Source organism: Pelmatolapia mariae, linkage group LG18 (genome assembly GCF_036321145.2).
Source record: "Pelmatolapia mariae isolate MD_Pm_ZW linkage group LG18, Pm_UMD_F_2, whole genome shotgun sequence".
Lineage (NCBI taxonomy): Eukaryota > Metazoa > Chordata > Actinopteri > Cichliformes > Cichlidae > Pelmatolapia > Pelmatolapia mariae.
The window spans coordinates 27,446,738-27,466,964 of record NC_086243.1 but is presented as its reverse complement, the minus strand read 5'-3'; the positions used below and the strand labels follow the sequence as shown (position 1 = coordinate 27,466,964).

Here is a 20,227-nt window from a genome sequence, read left to right as displayed (position 1 = left end):
GCAACTACATTTTTTTTTTCATTTTCTTTAATCAACAGAAGATTTTTCAGCTGTCCTGATATGACCAGTTAGATTTTTCACAAAATAAACTTGCATTAAACTTACAACTGGCATTTCTGTGCTTATCTCATTATTTGCAGTGCTTAATACCATGAAAAGATTCAGAGAGGCTGCCACAAGCGGCACATGCAGTGATTTCCATGAGTGATTCTGTCATGGAAATCACTGCATGTGCCCAGGAGCACTTGCAGACCTTTCACCAAGTGAAAAGACTTATTGCACCATCAAACAAAAAATACACAAAAACTACACTGTCCCAACAATATTCCTCTCCCAGAAGCACAGCAACGGGTCTTGTCTGTTCCCAAACATTTAACAGTAGTTTCCAAAAGAAGTGGGGATGCTACACTGGCCCAAGTGTTCTGAGACATGTTGCTGCCAGGAAATTTAAACTGACATTTTCCCCCCCTCATAGTGGTGCATTCAAGTTCAAACATTTGATGTTTTTTGTGCTGTGCTGTGAAAAAAATATAGAATCATTGCATTCAGCTCCTATTTATATTCTACTCTGCATCACAGCGTCTTTGGAATTAGGACAACATTTTATGAGAACTTTTTAATTTTAATCTTAAAGTTAGATCAAAAGAAGAGGGCATTTCTAACCTATTCTAAACCTTTAAGCGCCTAATGGACTAGACAAAATCGTAGCCCAGTAGTTCATTACAACCACAAAAGAACCAGCTCCTTTATGAAAAAAAAAAATGTTGTGAAAAAAAGTGAAAAAGGAAAAACCGAGTTATGTAAAAATACTTGGAATAGTTGCTATAATTTCCCTCTTCACTCTTTCCTGACAGCATGATTGAATCTGTATTTTGGAGATATGATGCAATGAAATGAAAGTGTATGCAGGACACAAATGACTCCACTTCTGAGTTGAGCATTATTGTGATTTAATTCACTATGTCTTATATCACAAAGAAAGTCTTTAAAAATGCAGACTAGAATTTCTGTATATAAACTGTACACAAAAAGCAAGGCACTATACAATCAGATTCTTCAAGCTGCTGTTTCTCTCCTAATGAAACTCTCAGGCGCCCAATAAGCCAGGGTCACTTCAGCAGTTTTGAGCAATATGAGTTACCTATGAGGCCTGGCAGCATCCAGACAGTGTGGACAGAAGAAGTGACGACTTTCCTTACAACATCTGACACGACAGGACTCGTTTTTACATAGATACAAAGTCACAGGCGCACCTACACACAGTTTTACACAAATTAACGTTGCACACAAACATTATATACAGTCGCACACATACACAACCACAGCATGGCACTCTGACAACAAGCGTCCAAGTCTTTTTCTTTGACGAGTCCATAAGCGGTGATTTTAGTGCTATGACACACACAAAAGCCATGTATGCAACAAAGCCAGGTGTCTTTTTTTTTAACCTGCTTGTTATACCGCTTGAATTTCATTTTGTTAAGTAACGACAAAGTTGAGAAGTAAAACATCACTATAAGCGAGGCGAGTGCATCTCCAGTTTCATTCTCCTCGTATCAGATCAAAAGCAGGTTCATCTCTCTGCGGCTTCTTCTCGCATCTCCCTCTCGACTTTCCTCTCTTGTACCTCTTCACGTACCAACTCCTGTTAAAAACACGATTAAAACAGTCCTTTGGCCTTCTTTAAGTTGACTTGCTTCCACCCTGGCAGACGTTCATATTCCTCTCTCTTCACCTCCAAAGCTTTCTGGGGTCAGAAAAAGAGACAAACGTTTCAGAAGAGAACACAGGCAGTGTGATAGGATCATCACTGAATGCCAAGCACAGCCTCAGAGAGGAGAGATGGCAATTTAACTCTAACTAATAATGGTTCAACATGTTCAATATTGTTGTTCGGTGACAAAATTCAGCCTTTGTTTTATACTAACACACTCGGAATGTGTTAAGTTTTATTAGCAGGTGCATTTGATGAAACACTGACTGTCAAAGCACCAAAAAATATAATTTGATAAAAGTCTAAGGCAGGAAACATTTAAATGTCTCTCTTATCATGTTTAGTTTCAGTCTTCTTGTGTAGGTATGCCTTTCTCCTACTTCCTGTTTTACTCTGAAGGTTAGTTTATTCATATGGCTTGTACTGATTTTGCTTCCTAATTCTTGTGCCCTTCTATCCTTTGTGCCTATCTGCCCAACCCTAATTAGATTAAGCTGTTTTAAGCATCCACAGCTTCATGTTTGCATAAAAGCTTCTTCAGATGTCCGGTGTGCCCTACGTCGGTCTCTGTGGATGCAAATCCTTTCTCCTTCCTTGTTATTCAGCCTCACATCCCACTTCTTCTTTGCAAACCTCTTCCTTGGAATACTTTTCTCTGTTTCCTGTATCCTTGTTCTCTTTCCTGTATCCAGATGATAGACCAAACACCTTTTTGGCTGGCTATCTATCTATCTTCACCTTTGCAATGAAAATTCAGGAGATCAGCGTCTTTGGAAGTGCTCAAATCACCTGATCAATCATGTTTGATTGAGTGAAGCTCCAGCGCCATATCTGCAGGATGTTGTCCTTTGCACTTTGCACTGGATCATTTCATGAATAAACAGATGAGTAGGTTCTTAGTGATTATACATTTTTTGGTACTTTCACAGTGAGATGTTTCAGAGCGCACAATTTTCAGAAAAGTTCAATTTAATATAAATAGGAAAACAATATTTTCAAATATTTTCTTGTACAATCACATCTGCTAATTCACTGATTCTCTAACATGACGTGATATCTTGTGCCCTGTGGGGAAACAAATCAACTCCATCCAGTGATGGTGTTTTTTCATGCCTCCATGTTGTGCTCCACGGACAGATAGTGAGTCAGACTGCAGTGCAGCTAACAGTGAATCACTAAAGAGCATTTATTTGCACTGAGAGGAAAGGTAGAAGTTGTGTGCGTGCGTGCAAAGAGAAAAGCTGCAGGAGCAGAGAAGTGTGGAAGGAGTGCGGTGTGGTCGGAGAGATAAACTGCAGCTGCGCAGATAAAACCTGTCAATTATCACAAGAGCATAAACACATCATTTACAAGTCTAAACCCGTTCCCACCAAGGAAAACATCATGAGATAAGTGACCTCTTAACTCACTAGGATGTAACTAATTATTAATAATTATAACATTACATAAAATCCATAAGTTCCTGATGGCTTTTTTCTATACAATATTAGTAAATAGTGACAAATAAGCCTGATGTGATTCTGAGCAATACTGGGTGTTTACAGGTACAGAGAATATATACTTAAGGCTTTTAATACTTTTTACTACTTTATATACAATTTGAGACCAAACATACAATGAAAATATATGTTTATCCAGGCTGAGTTTAAGAACGCTAGCTAGATGTGTTTATTAATATTAAAATAACATGAAAATCTCATGTTTTTCCAAAAATGAAATCCCATTCTCCTCTGTCTGAAGCAAACTAAATGCACAGTTTAGATTTCTTTCCGGCCACTAGCTTCAACATCGATGAGTAACCATCCTTGTCAAGCTATTGACAGGTCATCGTCATCATCATCTTTAGGGTTTTCACTGCTGTAAAAACGGCACCTCACTTGGTCTAAGAATTTTGTATTTTTAAGATGTGCAGGCATGAGTTAAAGGTAGCCTACAGTTTGGATTTACCATTATGGGCACACCCTGAATGAACATGAAAAATTTAGCCTATCTATAAATCACGTCCTACATAAGATCATTTAGGAAAAAGAAAATAATGTAATAATTTTTAAGTCCTGTATCTAGGATATTTAAGGAGTTGTAAACCATAAAATTTTATGTCATTTATAATAAGAAGGACTTAGAAAAGCTGCAGAGCACATTAGAGTTATAGCTTCAACTCTGAGGTATTAACTGAAGTGTATAAAAGTACACACTTACAGCATATACCAATCAAATCCTGAATTCTCTGACTGATTCAAGTGGTCAGTTGTAACTTTTCATCTTTTCTCCCTGCAGAGATGGAAGCTAATTTTGGATCATGTGTCATTTTGTATTTGTTGTCTCCTGTGTGAAGGAGTTGAAGTGCCAAGTCCTTTGTGACTGCAGCTTATATAAAGTACTGTCTAACAGCGTAATGGTGTTTCTGGATGATCTTTTCAGACATAATTGTGCAGCCAAGCACAACCTTTCCTCCTCGACCAGCACCACACTCAAGAGACAGGAGTGATTTTTTTTTTCTTTCAGCATAAAGAAGAAAAACACAGTGCTGATGTGCTCGAGAGAAGGATGGGTCATCAGTGCGGATGAGTCACACGAGCATCTCTTCTTACCTGAATCCACCTACAAACTGGTCTGTAAAGTGAGAGTTAGATGGTGTTAGATGGATTTTAATGACTGAGGGTTAGTTACTGTGTACAGTTCTGGTTTTCCACCATTTATACTTGTTGATGTACCTGCTACATAACTGCTTAAATCACTGATGTGAATCACTGAGGTTATTTTTGCTTCACCTTGATCTGATTGTGCCAATGAAAAACAAAAAGAAAAAATATGCACCAGATACAATTGGCTGAGATCTATTTCAGAATTGTCTGTTTGTGCATCTTTGCAGCACTTCCAGTGTTGCTGCTGTTTTCTCTTTGCTTTCTGGAAGCTTCATTCTGTAAGTATATCTGCATGTATGCTTCTGCACTGTCTCAAAATGATGGAAGAGGACAAAGATGCAAAGAGGCAAAACTGGAGAGATTAGCAGGTGATTTTGCTGGTGTGGCTCCTTTCAATTGTCTGTCTGTGGCCTCACATTCAGGCTTTTTGCACTGAAAGTCCTCTCTCAGAGGCCTCAGGACTTTACACCTAAACTGTGCACTGCCACTCTCATCCTGGGGACGATCGTCCTGTGTAGCCTCCAGGTTACAGGCCGAAACTCAAAACTTGTAAGACAGGACAGATTGACAAAGAAGTTGTCTGCTGTCTATGTAAGTCTGAGGCTGATGGTGAAATTGCAAATGCGCACTTGTAAACGGCCAGGGAACTTCCAGGGAACAAACCAAACAGATACAGTTTTTGCTTTTTATAGGTACAGTCAGGCAACATTTTCCTATGTTTGTCACAGTGTTAAAATGTCATCAGCTACAATTTCCTTCTCATCAATAAAAGATAACCAAGTGAAAATTTCACTTCAGAAAAAATGCCTCCCTGTGTCAAAAAGCTGCCCTATAGATATTACACTTCTACTTTAATTAGGTCCCAGGTAAGTCACGTGACTAATTTGATTTCAACTGAGCTGTCATTGCAATCAGATTTAAAAGTTATAAAAAAAAATCTGGTAAAAGGAAAGAAACATGGTGATTTTTTTTTTTGACTAAAACGCTGCCAACAAAAACTTCAAAGCAAAAGTAAAATAGTTTTTCTTCACTTTACTGACCTCAAAGTCCTGGTCAGACAGGTATAGCTCCAGGCAGAGTGGGTCAACTCCCTCTGGCAGCGGCCGGGCCTGCAGCTGAGCCAGAGGGAAGGTGTTCTGACAGAGCCGGGCCAACACGTCCTCCACCAGGATGATCTGGTTACACACCTCCGCCTCCTGCAGCCACAACAGAGCATGCACAGACTCCTTTGTAGTAATTGTGAGAAACCGCTTTGTATCAGCGAGGAAGGAAAAACATAGCATAATCTAAATGTTAATCACATTTTCCACTTTGGATGAGGGTATATAAAAAAGGAGGTGCGGGAAGAAACGAAGTTTTATTTAATTTTTAATTTTTTTTTATTTGGGACGGAAAAAGATGTTTTAAAAGAAGGATGAAGGGAGTCAGAATAGCTTGTTTCGGACATGAAACTGACCTGAGGGGGTGCAAGGCTGAGTATAAACTAAATATGAATTACTTTGAACATGAATATGGAAAGCTATTGCAGTGAAGTCCAAGAGAAAAAGTATAGGATAACAATATGTCTTGCTCACTTTCTCTGTAATCTCAGCCACGTCCTCTCTGTGCTCCCAGCTGGGAAACATGTTGGTGAAGGTGAGCGGCTCCAGGCCGGCGTGGATCAGGTATGACTTCTGAGGCTTCTTCTCATTCCTCTCTGCAGGAGAAAATCAGCACAAGGTTCTCATTAAATCACACATTAACCTTTTCCTAATGTTTTTCTTTTCTGCTTTTAAAGTTTCTGGAAAAAAAAATCCTCAGAACTATTATAAATAGTTGGATGTTTGCCTCACGTTTGCAGTACTGCAGCACAGTCTCCATCGCACACTTCCTGTCTGCATCCCAGCGGATATGAGCAGAGCCAGTTCTCTCGCTGTCCTGAGGCCACCAGCCCTGCCACAGGTAAACCTCGTGGAAGTTATCCACCAGGAACAAAGCTGTGCCAGAGACATAAGATACAGTAAGAAATATGCGGTGTAATCTGCATACTGTATGTTCTGGATTTGTAGTTACGCATCTACATTTTAAAGTGGGTTTTTTTCTCCCCCAAATGATCCTTTAAGTCTGTGCGAGCATCAGTGTGAGGATAAAAAAGACAATGAGATTTGAAAGTGTGTCTTTCATTTTGCAAAAAATCAGTTCCTAAATAACATCTCTTCATCTTGTTTTTGCAAGGATGTGAGAAAGAGATGATGGGATGAAGCTATTTTTATATCCTCACTCTCTCTGGCACAATCTTGGACAGATACAACTGATCTCATTCTAAAACACCTCTAACTGATGTAAATAAATAATGTATTAAAGAGCAGCGATTGAATCATTCTGACGTGTTCTACAGGTTCAGGTTGTAGAAATGTACATAGGTGTATATTTTACTCAAATGACACAAGATTAAACTAAATGAAAAGAAAAACAACCTTTGAGCTGAGATGATGAATATGAATACTCTTGCACATTAGAGCTCCCACAGTACAGTTTATGCATGTATTTTGTCCACAAATAATTCAACATAATTAAAATAAAACTGTTTTCATAACAGCTCAGCTGCTCATTTTATTCCCCAGCAGTCAATAAAAACATTGGTCTTCATTCACAAACAGTGTGTTCTCACAAATCTGTTCTTAACTGTGCAGGATGACGCACAAACCCTAATCGTCCAAAAAAAGAACAGTAATGAATTGTGGAAATGAATAAAGAATTAAAGCATGGCTGTTTTACAAAACATAAATGCACATACATCAGACAGATATGCTTCACCACTTTTTCTACCTCTAGGAAGGTTCCCTATATCCAATCACTGGATACTTTATTAGGTATACTCAGCTAGTAGTGGGTTAAACAAGATGCTGAAAACATTCAGACATTTTGGTCCATATTGATAATGACAGCATCACACAGTTGCTATAGATTTTAAATGAGGTGGATGGCACGTCTATCTAAAACACTCCTGTTTCCTCACTCAAAGCTCATGGAGCAAGGATGGGTGGAAGCCTTAATTAGAAGAATATAAATCCCCACCCGCCAAACGTTTGTGTTTCAGTCTCACCAGGTTGAGGTGCATTGTACAGATCTTCCTGCAGGAAGGGCAGTGAGCTGACCAGGTCTGGAGCTCTGGACGGGTGGAAAAACTCATTTGCTACAAAATCTCCAGATGTGCTGCTCAGCTGGAAGAGCCGTGGGGTGAAATTGAATTTTCCCGGATCTGACAAACAACGAGATACATCATCCTTCCTCAGATGACGACCAGAGTAGGTGTGGAGAGCTTTAGACTACACCTCATGATTTAATATTTTGTTAAACATTGAAAAAAAAAAATCAAACCTGTTATTTCTGATTTCATTTATATATTTTTGATAAACAATTGTTGTTATTGTTAATTCCTAAAAAAATAAAAAATACTGCAGTTTGTGAAATACTCTAAAATCTTATATTGTAGAGTAAAGAGCATTAGGTCTTTACACTAAAACAGTCATTCCCAAATTCAAGAATCCTGTGACCCCTTTAAAAACCAAAAAATCCCATGAAGCCCACCCAATCTTAAATCTTCTATTCAAAACACAAGAGAAAGTGATGTATTTCTTTGAATGTTTTAATACTAAAAAACAAAAAACACAAGCTGTTGACTATGAACTGCTAATGCTACCCAGTCATATGCATAGTCACACTGAGCTGTGTTATGACTAATGTGTAACCCACCTGGCACTGGGACACAAAATTCAATGCATAAGCATAAAATTTAGGTCAGAGTAATATTTGCAATAACACAAACTAAATGTCTTTTATTACCAGTTTTGATTCACTTTTTATATAAACAAATATAAATATGTAACTGTACATACTTGTGAGCAATTTCAAACTGAATTTCTGTTAATACTGTGGACCACCTGCAATTGTGGTCCACCTGATTCCCACAATTTGGGAATCACTGCCCTACAGTAAAAATCACATTGAGGCTTGAGTTGGTTATAAATAAAATAAAATTGAACTAAATTGTTATTAAGGCATCATAAGGGCTTTTAAAAAGGTTAAAATTTGACCTACAGATAATATTTTCATGCACTTTATTGTGCAATGTACAAGAATGCAAAAGAGCAATTTTACTGTGTGGTAGTATGAACAAGTATGCTGTATGAATTTTATTGTATGTATTGAATTCATAATGTGAGCTAAATGAGATATTTTTAACTTTACTAGAAATGATATCAGTTATAATTACAGTTACTCCTGCAGCAGCGTGGCAATGGTAGTACAAGTGATGCTAGGAAACAACAATGGTGTTATAACAATGCATTGTTAAGCAAATTTCAAACAAGCTGAGTCTGTGGTGTCAACATATAAAAACACTGTTTCCTGTACCTTGAAGCATGCAGTCATAGGCTTTCCTGTCTTTTCTCCCCAGAGCCTCCCAGAAGCCTGGAGGCTCCACCCCCTCATCGCACTCATGGATGGTCACTTTGCTGCTGCTGTGGAGACCTGCTTCCAGAGGACATCTGAAAGCAGCAAAGAGAGAAATGATATTCAATTATCAGATGAGAGTGTAAAATGAGGAAACACTGTCTTTATAAACACTCACTGCTCCTTTATCTTAAGAGCGGCCGTGTTTCCAACACTGCGGGTGTGCAGCTGCGTTTTGCAGCCGTGCCACAGGTAGATGATGGCCTTGTTGATGTTGAGCAGGATCATGGAGGCTCTAGAGCGAAGGCTGCTGCAGTGACAAGCCACCTCCAGCAGGTGGCCCTCCACCGGCACTTCACCACGCACACAGTAAAGACGCCACTCACCTGATTAGAGCAGGTAAGCGTGAGTGACAGGAAGTTTTTATCCTTAATCCTTAATCAGCAATCCAACATAAATCATATTATAACAAGAACAATTTATCTTCTTTATTTAATACCAGTTGTTTTTTTAAAAGCAAAATTCAAATTATTTGATGATTTTAAACAGAAACCTTTTCAGATAAAACTGTAATAATGATGTTAAATGGCTGGAAAAGACATGGAAAGATTCAGCAGATAATATTTTAAAATTAGTTTATTTTTCTACTCTTTTATTCTAAATTGAGCCGGAAACTAAAAAAAATATCCAGGACAAATCAGATATACTTCAAATACGTCTTCATCATTACGGCTTTGAGGAGTCACTGTGTCTGGTTCAGAAAACTGTCAGGGCCCTTAACTGGAAATCTGCAACTGTGATATTTTAAGGTAAATAGAATGAAAAACGGAAAAGTCCAAATATTTACTTTGAGTGTTCTCCTCCTCCTCCTCCCTTTTGCCAGCATGGACGATCATTCCTCCATTGAAGCACTGCAGGAAACATGCCGGCTCCTTTCCTTGCTGCACCTGCATCTGTAACACACAGTGGTCAAATTACTCTATTAAAGTCAAGATTACAAATGTATGCACTGTCCATCTTTCTGTACACGTGTACATGTGCACGCCATAAAGAGAACATTGTGCAAAACTTTCATTCTTAGCCATCTTAATGCCGTCGTAATCTCCCGTGATGAACGATTCAATGGAAGCGGGCTAGTGTATTACTTCAGTAGCATTTCATAATATCAGCCTTCACTGCAGAGCTGATAATATGTTTTTAAACACTGACTGCCTTGTCTCTTGTACCTGTGCCCCTCTCTCCTCATCCAGCTCCACCGTCATCAGTGCTGACGTCCCCTTCTCGCTGACAGTGGAGTGTCGCCCCTGCCAGAAGAAGTAGCAGCATTTCTCCTTCCCGGGCCCACTGCTCCTTGCCTCTGGGTTCTGCCTGCGACCAACTAGGGCCAAAATACAGAAACAGACAACAAAAGGATCAATAAACCACTCTAAAACTACTCTTTTCACTACACAACAAAAAACGTTTACATCTTTTTGAGTGACGTGGCGTTGTAATGAATTATCCGAGCTCACCTAACTGTTTGTGTGCCATAAAGCACAGAAATGCAAAATGTCAAGTAGATCATTTTACCACGTCAGAATATGACTAGAGACCAACCTGAGGTGCTGACCATGTACTTCCACTTGACCACATATGCGTCCCCCTCGTGGAACTGGCCTATGCTCTGGCGTGGCAGACGGCTGTAATCAAACTCCAGGATGTGCCAAACGTCCACAGAAACTGTGACGATCTCCTGAGTCCTCATGGAGTCCTCTGATTCCACTCGACCGTGGCCACGCCCGACATTAACCCCATCCAAAATCATGGAAACTGATGACTGAAGGACAGGCAGCATCAGGGCGGCATCGTAAGGCCGGCACTCTCGCCTTGGAGCCTCCTGGGAGAAAGATTGCAGATAGGATTAGAATCAAATGAAATGTTAAGATGTGATAGTGAAAACTGAGCCAACAGGCAAAATAAGGCACTTCGACACACTAATGCTTCATACAGCATCTAACCAAAGGCATATGCGCGCTAATTCCTGGTCCCAGTGTGTAATAAACTGTTCCTGACAAAATGAACTGAGCCTGACTGAGGCAGCCCAACAAATAAACAGATGGGGAGATAAAGTCGATATATGAGGCTTCTCTGATGTGGATAATCTGTGGAATAAAGCTATTTATCCTCATACAACAAGAGCCTGATTTGCACCTTCTGCTCAGGTACAAGCTCGCAGCCTTCCTTTGGCGTTGGGGACTTTACGTCAGTCCAATCCATGAACTTCTCCTTGAATAAGATTGTCTCATTGTGCTCTGTCAGCCTGCCGAATATTGCCCAGTCAGGACGGCCCTGGCCCTTCCTGTGGAGAAGAGCGTGGTTAAAAAAAAGAGTAAAAGGATGTTGAAATCAAAAGCCTTTTAAAAACTAAGAAATAAAGTTGATCATTTTGAAACACTAAGCTGTTTTGTTGTTCGATTGAGGCCAGAAGTAAAAATGTGAAGCAGGCATGTGTATTCTCACCTGGGTATGAGTTTGTTGCAGCCTCCGGGGTCCAGAGGGTTCACGTCACAGCACGTGTAGTCAAACGTCCCGTTCCACAGGTGTTTAGCCAGCTGGAAGGCCACCTTCCTTTGGGCCAGAGTCACCTCTTTACCGTGCCACACATACACCTCACTGCCAAAATCAAACACCAAAACCTGCAGCACAGAAAGCACAACAACCACAGACACCCAGTTAGCAGTGCTTCAAACTTAATAAACCCCTTTTAAGTTACATATGGAGAAAATCATCTATATTATACGCAATAACACATGTAGTGTTGTTACATAAATCCCAGAAAATAAGAAGTAAAATACAAAAAACTCAAAAAGCAATCACTGCAAACATATTTTAACCTGTACACAACCTGTGTACTGTGGTGAGCTATATATAACTCACCACAGTAAATTTTACTAAAGCTTAAAGTTTGCTTTTTGAGGAGCACGACTGCTTTGACTGACAGTCACTGAACTGGATTTCTCATATGAATTTGCAGCTTTATTCCCTTTTTTAAGCATTTTAATGGAAAAAATCTAGCAGATTATATGGTCTGCTGTTTGCTATAGACCAAGAACATCAAACTCATTTTATATCGAGGGCCCTATACAGCCCACTTTGAACTTGACCAGATCAGTGAAACTCCTCTTTATGTCAATGTAAAGATGTTTAACTACACATTTAATCTCTGAGATCTGTTAATATGAGAAGTGCAATTTCAACAGTATTACTCGATTGTTCTTTGTGATAAAGAAATGCTGTTGTATTACATGTCTGTCAACAAAATAAATAAATTAATATGTAAAATTATGGGAAAAGTTCTGGTAGCTCATTGACCAGATTATCCTGTAATTATAATGCAGAAAGATTTGTAAAGATTTGTAAATTCATAGAATGAAGTTTGTTTAACCGTGGACCTAGTCTACAAAAAAAAAACAAAAAGAAGAAGAAATTTTTCTAGTATAGAGTAAAAAAAACCTTTTCTGCAATTTAATTGTTTATTTTTTACATATTTACTTTGGCGCAGTATGAATAGATGTGGTGGAGGTATTTATCAGTAGAAAAATATGCTAACTATGCTGAAAATACAATTAAAAGTCTAAAAAAAATGATGGTCTCCTTCACATTTCCCAAAGCTGCCCAGTAAGCTGTCTTTGAGTCTTTGACATTATGTTTGACACTCTTGCAAGAGACAATCCAAGAAGTGTGTGCATCACTTTAGTGACTGAAACTCTAGCCCCTTTGTATGTTACTTAGTGCAAATTTGCAGGTGTCTGTGCAATATACAGTCGATGCATGCAGCTTGCCAACTAAGCGTAAGCTGACAGCTTGACGGTCTCCAAAAATAGTCCTTTCTAGCTCTAGAAAGTTAGCATAGGTTCAGTCCCTGTTCTTTCAATTCAGGACAGTGAATCTCCAGCTTCTTTTTATTTTGCATCTCATATAAAGTTTGCATCAGACATTCTTTCTCTGATCCACCACCACCACCATCTAGACTCCAGAGAGTTCATTCATTATCTTTGACCTTCATCTATAGGTCTGCTTCTCATTTTTTTAGAATAAACTTTTATTTCTTCCATGTAATATTTCTCTTCTGAAATACAGTGGTTTGCATTCTCGTGTGACACATGTGACAGAAATGCTGAAAAGTGTCCCATTCAAATGCAGACCAAAAATAAAGCTCAACTGCACCAGTGATGAAATCCTATTTCCTCTCCGTTCATGAAATCTTTCCAAGTTCAGAAAGCGGAAACGTGAAATTCTGCTGAAAAATGAAAAGCAGCTATCAAAATTATAATGAGGCTTTTATAGATCACCTCCTTGGATGTCAGGAGGGAGCTGCATGGGACCTTCCCCCACTCATCATCATCAGGAACCAGCTTATCATCCTGCAGTCTGAAAATACAGTTGGTTTCCACGATGGCATTCTCAAACTGCTCGTCCTCCTCTGGTGGACCCGCCGCTACAATTAAACATAGTAACCAAAAATGTTAAGATATTATCAGCACAAGTGTGTGCAGTGGTTCAAACGCACAGACAAAAGCTTATGTCTTACACTGATATGCCATCTGTCCACCGAGGACTGTCCAGAACTCCTGAGTATCTGGACTCTGTGGGTTCACCCCTTCTTCGATGGCCTGCACCTGGTTCGCCCTGCAGCCCATGTCCTTATTTGTCTGGATGAACGTGGCCAAATCGTTTGCCTGCATTCACGAAATAAAAATAATCATCTTATCAGCCATTAAATATGATAGATTTCAGTTTCATGGGCTAGATTCTGTTTGAATCTGCATGCATAGAAGTAAACATGGAGGCCAATGAAGTGTAAGCAGATGACAAAGAGGAAACTTTTTAATTCTGTGTGTGGATGTGGAATCTGAGCCTGGAGCGGTATGGATGTGACATGAATGGTTTCCCTGAAAGAGTTTTCCAAACTTTTAAGATGTGGAGGCTCACTTTTAACCACTACTGTCAGCATCTCTTAACTTAACAAGGCTCTAGTAGAGAGACACAAAGTTCAGCTCGCTCATCTCCCCGAGATGGAGTTGAGTTATCTTGGTGACGACTGGAGTGGTGTAAATTTTGGGTTACTGTTCAAACTGAGGTAAAATTAAGTGGAAAAAAATCAGACCTGTATCTAACTTAGTAACACATACAGAAGCTGTGTCAATGATAATTAAAAAAAAAAGACTAGACATGTGATTTGCTGTTTAAACTGACAAGAACAAAGTAGATCTGAGTCGCATATAAAGAAAAATAAAGAGTAAATATAGCCATATCCTCACCATGATGTTGATGTGGGCAACAAATAAATTTAGCTTCTTAATTAATCCATTAATACCCCTCAGAAGTAAGAGGTGAAACTTCATAAGAATGTCAAATATTAAAGACAACAACAAAAAAAGTCATACTACAGAGATTTGGCCAACTGTTTCTAGGCTCTTCGTGCATAAAATCACAATAAAGTGTGTAAAGATCACAGAGAAAGAAAACAAATGTTTATTAAAAACTGTCTAGACAGACATCCTTTGGGAAAACGGAGAGGCTGAAAACGTGTTTGACGAGGAGCACAGATGGGCATATGTGCCAGTGGGTGTGTGCGCAGAGAATGAAAGTCAGAGGTTAAATAATCAATTAATCATCTTTTTCAAACACCAGTATGGCTACTGTAGCTCTGACCACACCAGACAGAGTAGTAACACTCACCTTCGCCTTCTCAATAACGTTTGAGAACTCTCCCATCCAAACAAAGCAGTGCTCTGGAGTGACCAACAGGAAACAATCCCCGCTGTTCAGAGACGACGCTCTGGGCTCCACTAGTCTGGTCTGAACATGACGACGACCTGCAAGAAATATGAAGCCACTTTAATTCATTTTCTCCATAGATTTATCATAGATGTTCTGCTTGAGGCAAAACTTGTGTAGCGCCTTTAAGTATTTTACAAGGACAGATGGATAAAATGACAATTTGTGTGACCCTTGTTTTCTTATTGGTGGATTATCACAGAAGCAAAAGCCTGACTACACGTTGAGATGACCAAATCAACATATGAAAAACAGACTTATTATTCACAGATAGCTCTGTTGATGTATCATCATTAAAATGCAGATTACAGCCTTTAAAAAAAGATTCTGTTTTTTATATGGCAATTTCCCCTTTTGTTTGTTGCTGTACATACAGAACTCAATATTTTATAATAATTGTTATATTTCTTCATTATTCGGGGCATGACTACTTTTGACTTTCTTGAGGCTACCAACCTAGGCGCCTACAGCAAGATGTCTGCTTCACCTCAATCACTTCATGTTCAAATCACTGAACTGGATACTGTGAAACATTAAAATTAGGGGTGTGGTTGCCACAGCAGGTGGTGGTGCTGACACAGCTGAGAGCTATCTGCTAATTTAACCCTCTCAGTGCCTTTTGAAGCCTTATTAATGCAATTACATTCAATTGCTGAAATTGCAGAGTTTTCAAGGAAAGTCTAGGATTTATTAGCAGATTTCATGTTTGTGACATGCACCTACACAGTTTATGGATGCAGTTTATGATGCAACAATATGACTTTCATATAGAACACTAACTGCAGTATGAACCTAAACATTAACAGTCAGTTTCTGAAAACTAAAGGTAGTTTTGGCTGCTCATTTTTTCCCCAAGGAGAGGGCTTCCCATATTTGATATGGCACAGCTGTTACACCAGATTCATCTCTCCCATGTATTCAGATTTGGGATCAGCACAAGGCTGGGTTTGTGTCTCCCCTGATCTTAAACTGTGTAAAGCAAATGTGTTAACCACTACACCACGGTGCCACTAGACCTAGTTTTAGACTAAAGGAAGAATGAATGAAGCTTTCATTTAAAAGGTCCTAGTCCAAGATTACTATTATTCCATGTCTGGGAGCTGGAAATGACACAGCATTAAACAATGGTAGACAAGTTAAGACAAACACACAATATAAGCGAGTTTTCACCTTTGACCTGCATCAGCATGATGTTCTTGTACGGCACAGCGCTGTTGTTAGACATCTGCTCTGAGACGTTGACACTGCGCAGGCTCACATTGCTGAAGTTTTCTTTACTGGCCAGACCTGCCAGAGCAGCATCGGAGTATTCTGAGGTTTTATTCACTGAAATGAGAAAAATACACACTTTATAAAAACAATACAGGCCTACTGGGCTAAAAATTTATAAATAAATAACATAACTGCTTCATTAAACATTAAAGTAACAAAATCCCTGCAGAAAAAGCTTCTGTATAAGTGGGTCACGCTAATTTGCAGAGGTTAAAAATGGATGTAGTTTTGTTGGCTCCAAACAACAATAATGTTTCCAATTTTGCTGTTGTTGCCTTTTTTTATTACAAACAATAACAGAGGGGCTCTATTAAGTCTTCTGTACTACAAACTCCTAAACACAGAGTAGTGTTCTTACTCTGCGTCTTCTCGGATTTCATTCTCTTGCTTTCCAACTGTGCCACGTTAAGTCTCTGCTCTGTGTACTCATGTCGGATGTCCTCTCGAGCTGCCAGCGTCTTCAGAGGGTTTTTAGATGACTGAACATTTCTAGAAGGACGAACTGAGCGCTTGTGCTGCACCATGGCTGAAGTCAGCCTAGTCAGGAAGAAAAAATGAGTATGAGTACAATGGAAAATAATTACCAAGAGGCCGATGATGTATAATTAGAAGCTTTTTTTCTTACTTGGGAGCCTGGGAGCCAAATATGCTGTCAAAATCCTCGCTGATGTCAATCCTGGTGGGCATGCGTGGAAATTCAGCGACACGCCTGTAAAACTTAGAAAAGATCTCATCATCCAGCTTCATCACTTCCTTCACGGCCTTCTCAGTCACTGTTATAGTGGTTTCCTGCAAACCTGCCACTGAAAAAAAAAACCCAGTTTAAAATAATAAGGAATGCAATCTATACAGATTCTTTGAAGGTAACACTGCAGAGTAAGGTGTTGATATTTTTGGGGGACTGACACTAAAAATGCTTTTAAAATGAAATATATTCCTAAGCTGAGGTCAAAGTCACTGCGGATGTACATACCTTTGCTATTCAAGCGCCCCAAGAAGCTCTCCAACTTGTCAAGCTTCTTATCTGACTCCATGTCCGGCCTCGCCTCAATTTCTGGAAGATATAATTCAAGTTTTAAAACAACAGCTGTGATTAAGATTGAGGTGCTCTCAGTACGTTCGTTTCTATCCCTGTATTTTTTCTGGACTGCTTTTACATTATTCACAGTTCAAAATGATCCTTATTTATCATGTACTGGGCCATGGCATAGTCTCTTAGTTCTTCCTCTGTTTTCAAGCTGTTTTAGTGTCTCTACCTTTAAGCCAATGCTCTTCTCCTATTTGCATACAAAAATTGTGAACAGTAGGTAGGTAAGGCTGTTGTGTTCACAGGATTACCTGCTCTCACTGATATTCTGGACAAATAGCAGACCTAAAATAGTCTAAAGCTTCTGTCTCATACTTGTACATAAACTGTCCTACTTATTTGAAACTTTGGCCATATTCAATATGAGGATCCACCAGGTTGTTTTAAAGTTATAGTTGACAGAAAACAAAGAAAAACATATCAGGACCCCTTAAAATTTTCTTAAAGTAATTAAATTAAACACACAAGTTCATCCAGCTTTTTTGTGTTTTGTGCCGTTATTACAGTTTTTAAGTTATTAGCTGTTATTTTTTTATGAACTTTATGAATTATTTTTAAATCCATCAGCTTCTGTAAACTGCAAACTAGTTTTTTAAAAGCTCTGACAGCGATTTCTCTGGGGTGACAGTGATGACTTGCAAATCTATCTCACCCTCTTGTGGTTTGTTGACAGCTGGTGTGCTGCTCTTCAGCTTGGTGGAGACAGGCGACAGTATTGGGCTGATAACGGAGGAGGAGGCTGCCAGGCCTGCAGACACATAGACACAAATTTAGAGCAAGCGACATAACTACTACATGAACCTGCTCACAATAAGGTCTTTGGATTTTTCTTTAATGCCTATGAAAAAAAGACTCTGCATTTGGCATTTTTGGCACCGGAAGCCAAATGCATCTCTACATTTCGACAGCCAGTGTTACCAACTAAGTCAATGCAGATTTGTAAATAGCACTAGAGTCCAAATACATCCATTTTTTGGGGTGTATACTGTTGCTTCAAAGTCTTGTTCTGTAGCATTTTTAAACACCACCCCAGGCACCCACCTTTCTTGACCATACGTGCAGCCACTGTGTACTGGGTGGAGTCATTAGCTGCTCCTTTGCCCTTTGCCTTCCAAGCATCCTCACGAGTTGAAATCATCTGCTTCCTCTCCTCAATGGTCATCTGGGCTTCAATTTCCTCCCCCGTCTTCTGCACAGACATGTCAAATTATCAGATTATGAATGATTATTAGGTTAAAGTGTCAAGCCCTGCATGAAAAGCAATCATCTCTACACAATGAAGCTAAGTGTTAGTCTTCAATTCAATGTATTTCCAGCCATGTAGGACTTGTTTTTAATAAGATTAAAACATAAAACAAATACATGGAAGAACTGCATCACCTCTGTAGCTCCAATTCACTGTTTTGTTTCCAAAGGCGCAATTATTCATGTAGTAACAGTACTAAACCAAGCAGTTATAAAAAGATTGGATGCATTCGAGCATGCTGGGTGCATTGCTATATACAGTCTACTGTATTCCTCAGTGGAAGTGATGGCTGTACACTCGTGTTGGCGTAACCAAATCAATTTCAATAACGCAGAAAGTGCTCAACACATGAGTAGCTGCAGACCAAGCAAGAACGATAAGACTCCAGTACATGCTGCCTGTTCAAGCATGCTAGGCGCATGACCTTACCTGACTATGAAGGTCAATATACTGACACTTTTGGCCAAGGGAGATAGGAGGAGAAAAGGTAGAGGAGAAGACAGGCTCCTGAGGATGTAGTAGTGGGTGGAAAATTGAAAGACAGGAAAGGAAACGAGGGAAAAACGATGAACACAGAGGATGACAAACGATGGACGCAAAGGAAAGAAGACCAAGGCCAGAAATCGGGAATGCAGTTTGTCTATTAAACAGTAAACATGACGCTAATTTAATTTTACCTTTAAAACATGCCGGTTTTAAATATTCATTATTCATTTAAGAAATGACAAAAGCCTTTCAAAAGAATTAAGGACGTTTCACTGTCTCTAAATAAAACACTCAAAAATAAAGAATGCACTTACTTTTGTTAAATGTTGCTGAATATGTTAATGTTTACTGTTAGTAACAAGGCAGCAAATTGCAAAAGCCATTTCGCCCAGGAGAAAATTACATTACCTGTGCAATGAAAACGTAAAGCTTAAAGGAAAGCCGTCTCTTTCAAACTCGTGGGTCTTAACATGCCAAAAATGTCCTCTGTTGTCTGTTCACACTGTCAAACATGTGCGGTATATTTTTACTGGTTAAAAGTTGAAAATATTTAACACATATTTTGATCTGCAATGTAAACTGGTTGCACTCCATATTAGAAGCATCATAAAATGTTGAAGTGCTGCTTTTGGTTGCAATTTCCAGTAAAAAGGAAACACGTAGAATTAGTTTTCAAAGCCTTCCTGTTGCTAGGAAGAGGAGAAAGAGGGAGGAAAGTGCTTGTGCACAAAGACGAAGCATTTGATGCATTTAGTCAACTAAAAGATCTGCTGATCATAAAAACGAACACTGTGTCTACATTTTTCTTGCACAAGGAGTCTAACTGGCCTCGGATAACGACCAAAAATAGATGCTGTCTTGCTGCTGCTGCTGCTGGATTTGTACTGCAGCACTTTCTTTTGTTTGTCTAAGGTTTTTAATGTGTGTAACAGTGATTTCTTTATTGTTAAATGTTGTTATACTTGTTTGACAGTTGCCACAAGACACAAATAGAATTTCCAAAAGGGCAACAAACATTAAATACAAATTATTGCTAATGGAATCGATCGAGAAAATCAGAATATATAAAACTGCCGTCTACTAGATCAGCAAAGAGGAGCTATGCTGCACAAACAGATATTTCTGTATTCTCTTCGTAGTGCCTCTGTGAACATCATCATTGTGATATACAGTTTGACTATTGCCCATTATGTTTTCTTCTTTGCTTTCCTTGTTAAACTATTTTCAGGTTTAAATAAAAAAGGTTCTAAAAAAGGTTGAATATCAAACATGTCCACGTCATAGAAGGAACCAAAAATTGCAACCAAACACTACAATGTTAACAACAATGGTGGCCTACGAGTTGCGGGAATTATTTTTAAATTTTACAACAAAATACAAAACTATAAAAAGACATTCACAGTGTATTTTATTTCAGACTCAAAAATATAATAAGCAACATATCTTCATACCAGGGTTCGTTAAATATAATATATTGGCATTTAAAGCAGTTTCTTAGCCAACCTGTGGGGATGTGACTTTTG

The 20,227-nt window shown here is 39.0% G+C and overlaps 1 protein-coding gene across 6 annotated transcripts in view; it reads right to left on the bottom strand.

Moving 5' to 3' along the window:
* Positions 1-933: 933 nt before the first annotated feature.
* LOC134617529 (supervillin-like) overlaps positions 934-20,227 on the bottom strand; it is a 46,709-nt gene continuing 27,415 nt past the window's right edge. For 5 of the 6 annotated variants that reach the window (XM_063462802.1, XM_063462804.1, XM_063462805.1 and 2 more), the window contains 21 exons: positions 18,014-18,161; positions 17,625-17,720; positions 16,859-16,939; positions 16,511-16,688; positions 16,244-16,422; positions 15,784-15,939; positions 14,515-14,651; positions 13,364-13,511; positions 13,125-13,270; positions 11,293-11,468; positions 10,984-11,131; positions 10,390-10,669; positions 10,020-10,171; positions 9,641-9,746; positions 8,972-9,179; positions 8,755-8,888; positions 7,445-7,600; positions 6,192-6,335; positions 5,934-6,055; positions 5,400-5,555; positions 934-1,747 (listed from right to left, as the gene is read on the bottom strand). In XM_063462802.1, the coding sequence (XP_063318872.1) occupies positions 1,661-1,747; positions 5,400-5,555; positions 5,934-6,055; positions 6,192-6,335; positions 7,445-7,600; positions 8,755-8,888; positions 8,972-9,179; positions 9,641-9,746; positions 10,020-10,171; positions 10,390-10,669; positions 10,984-11,131; positions 11,293-11,468; positions 13,125-13,270; positions 13,364-13,511; positions 14,515-14,651; positions 15,784-15,939; positions 16,244-16,422; positions 16,511-16,688; positions 16,859-16,939; positions 17,625-17,720; positions 18,014-18,161 (3,138 nt within the window). In that variant the 3' untranslated portion in view covers positions 934-1,660. The remainder of the gene's footprint in view (positions 1,748-5,399; positions 5,556-5,933; positions 6,056-6,191; positions 6,336-7,444; positions 7,601-8,754; positions 8,889-8,971; positions 9,180-9,640; positions 9,747-10,019; positions 10,172-10,389; positions 10,670-10,983; positions 11,132-11,292; positions 11,469-13,124; positions 13,271-13,363; positions 13,512-14,514; positions 14,652-15,783; positions 15,940-16,243; positions 16,423-16,510; positions 16,689-16,858; positions 16,940-17,624; positions 17,721-18,013; positions 18,162-20,227) is intronic. The other variant, XM_063462803.1, reaches the window with a different exon arrangement.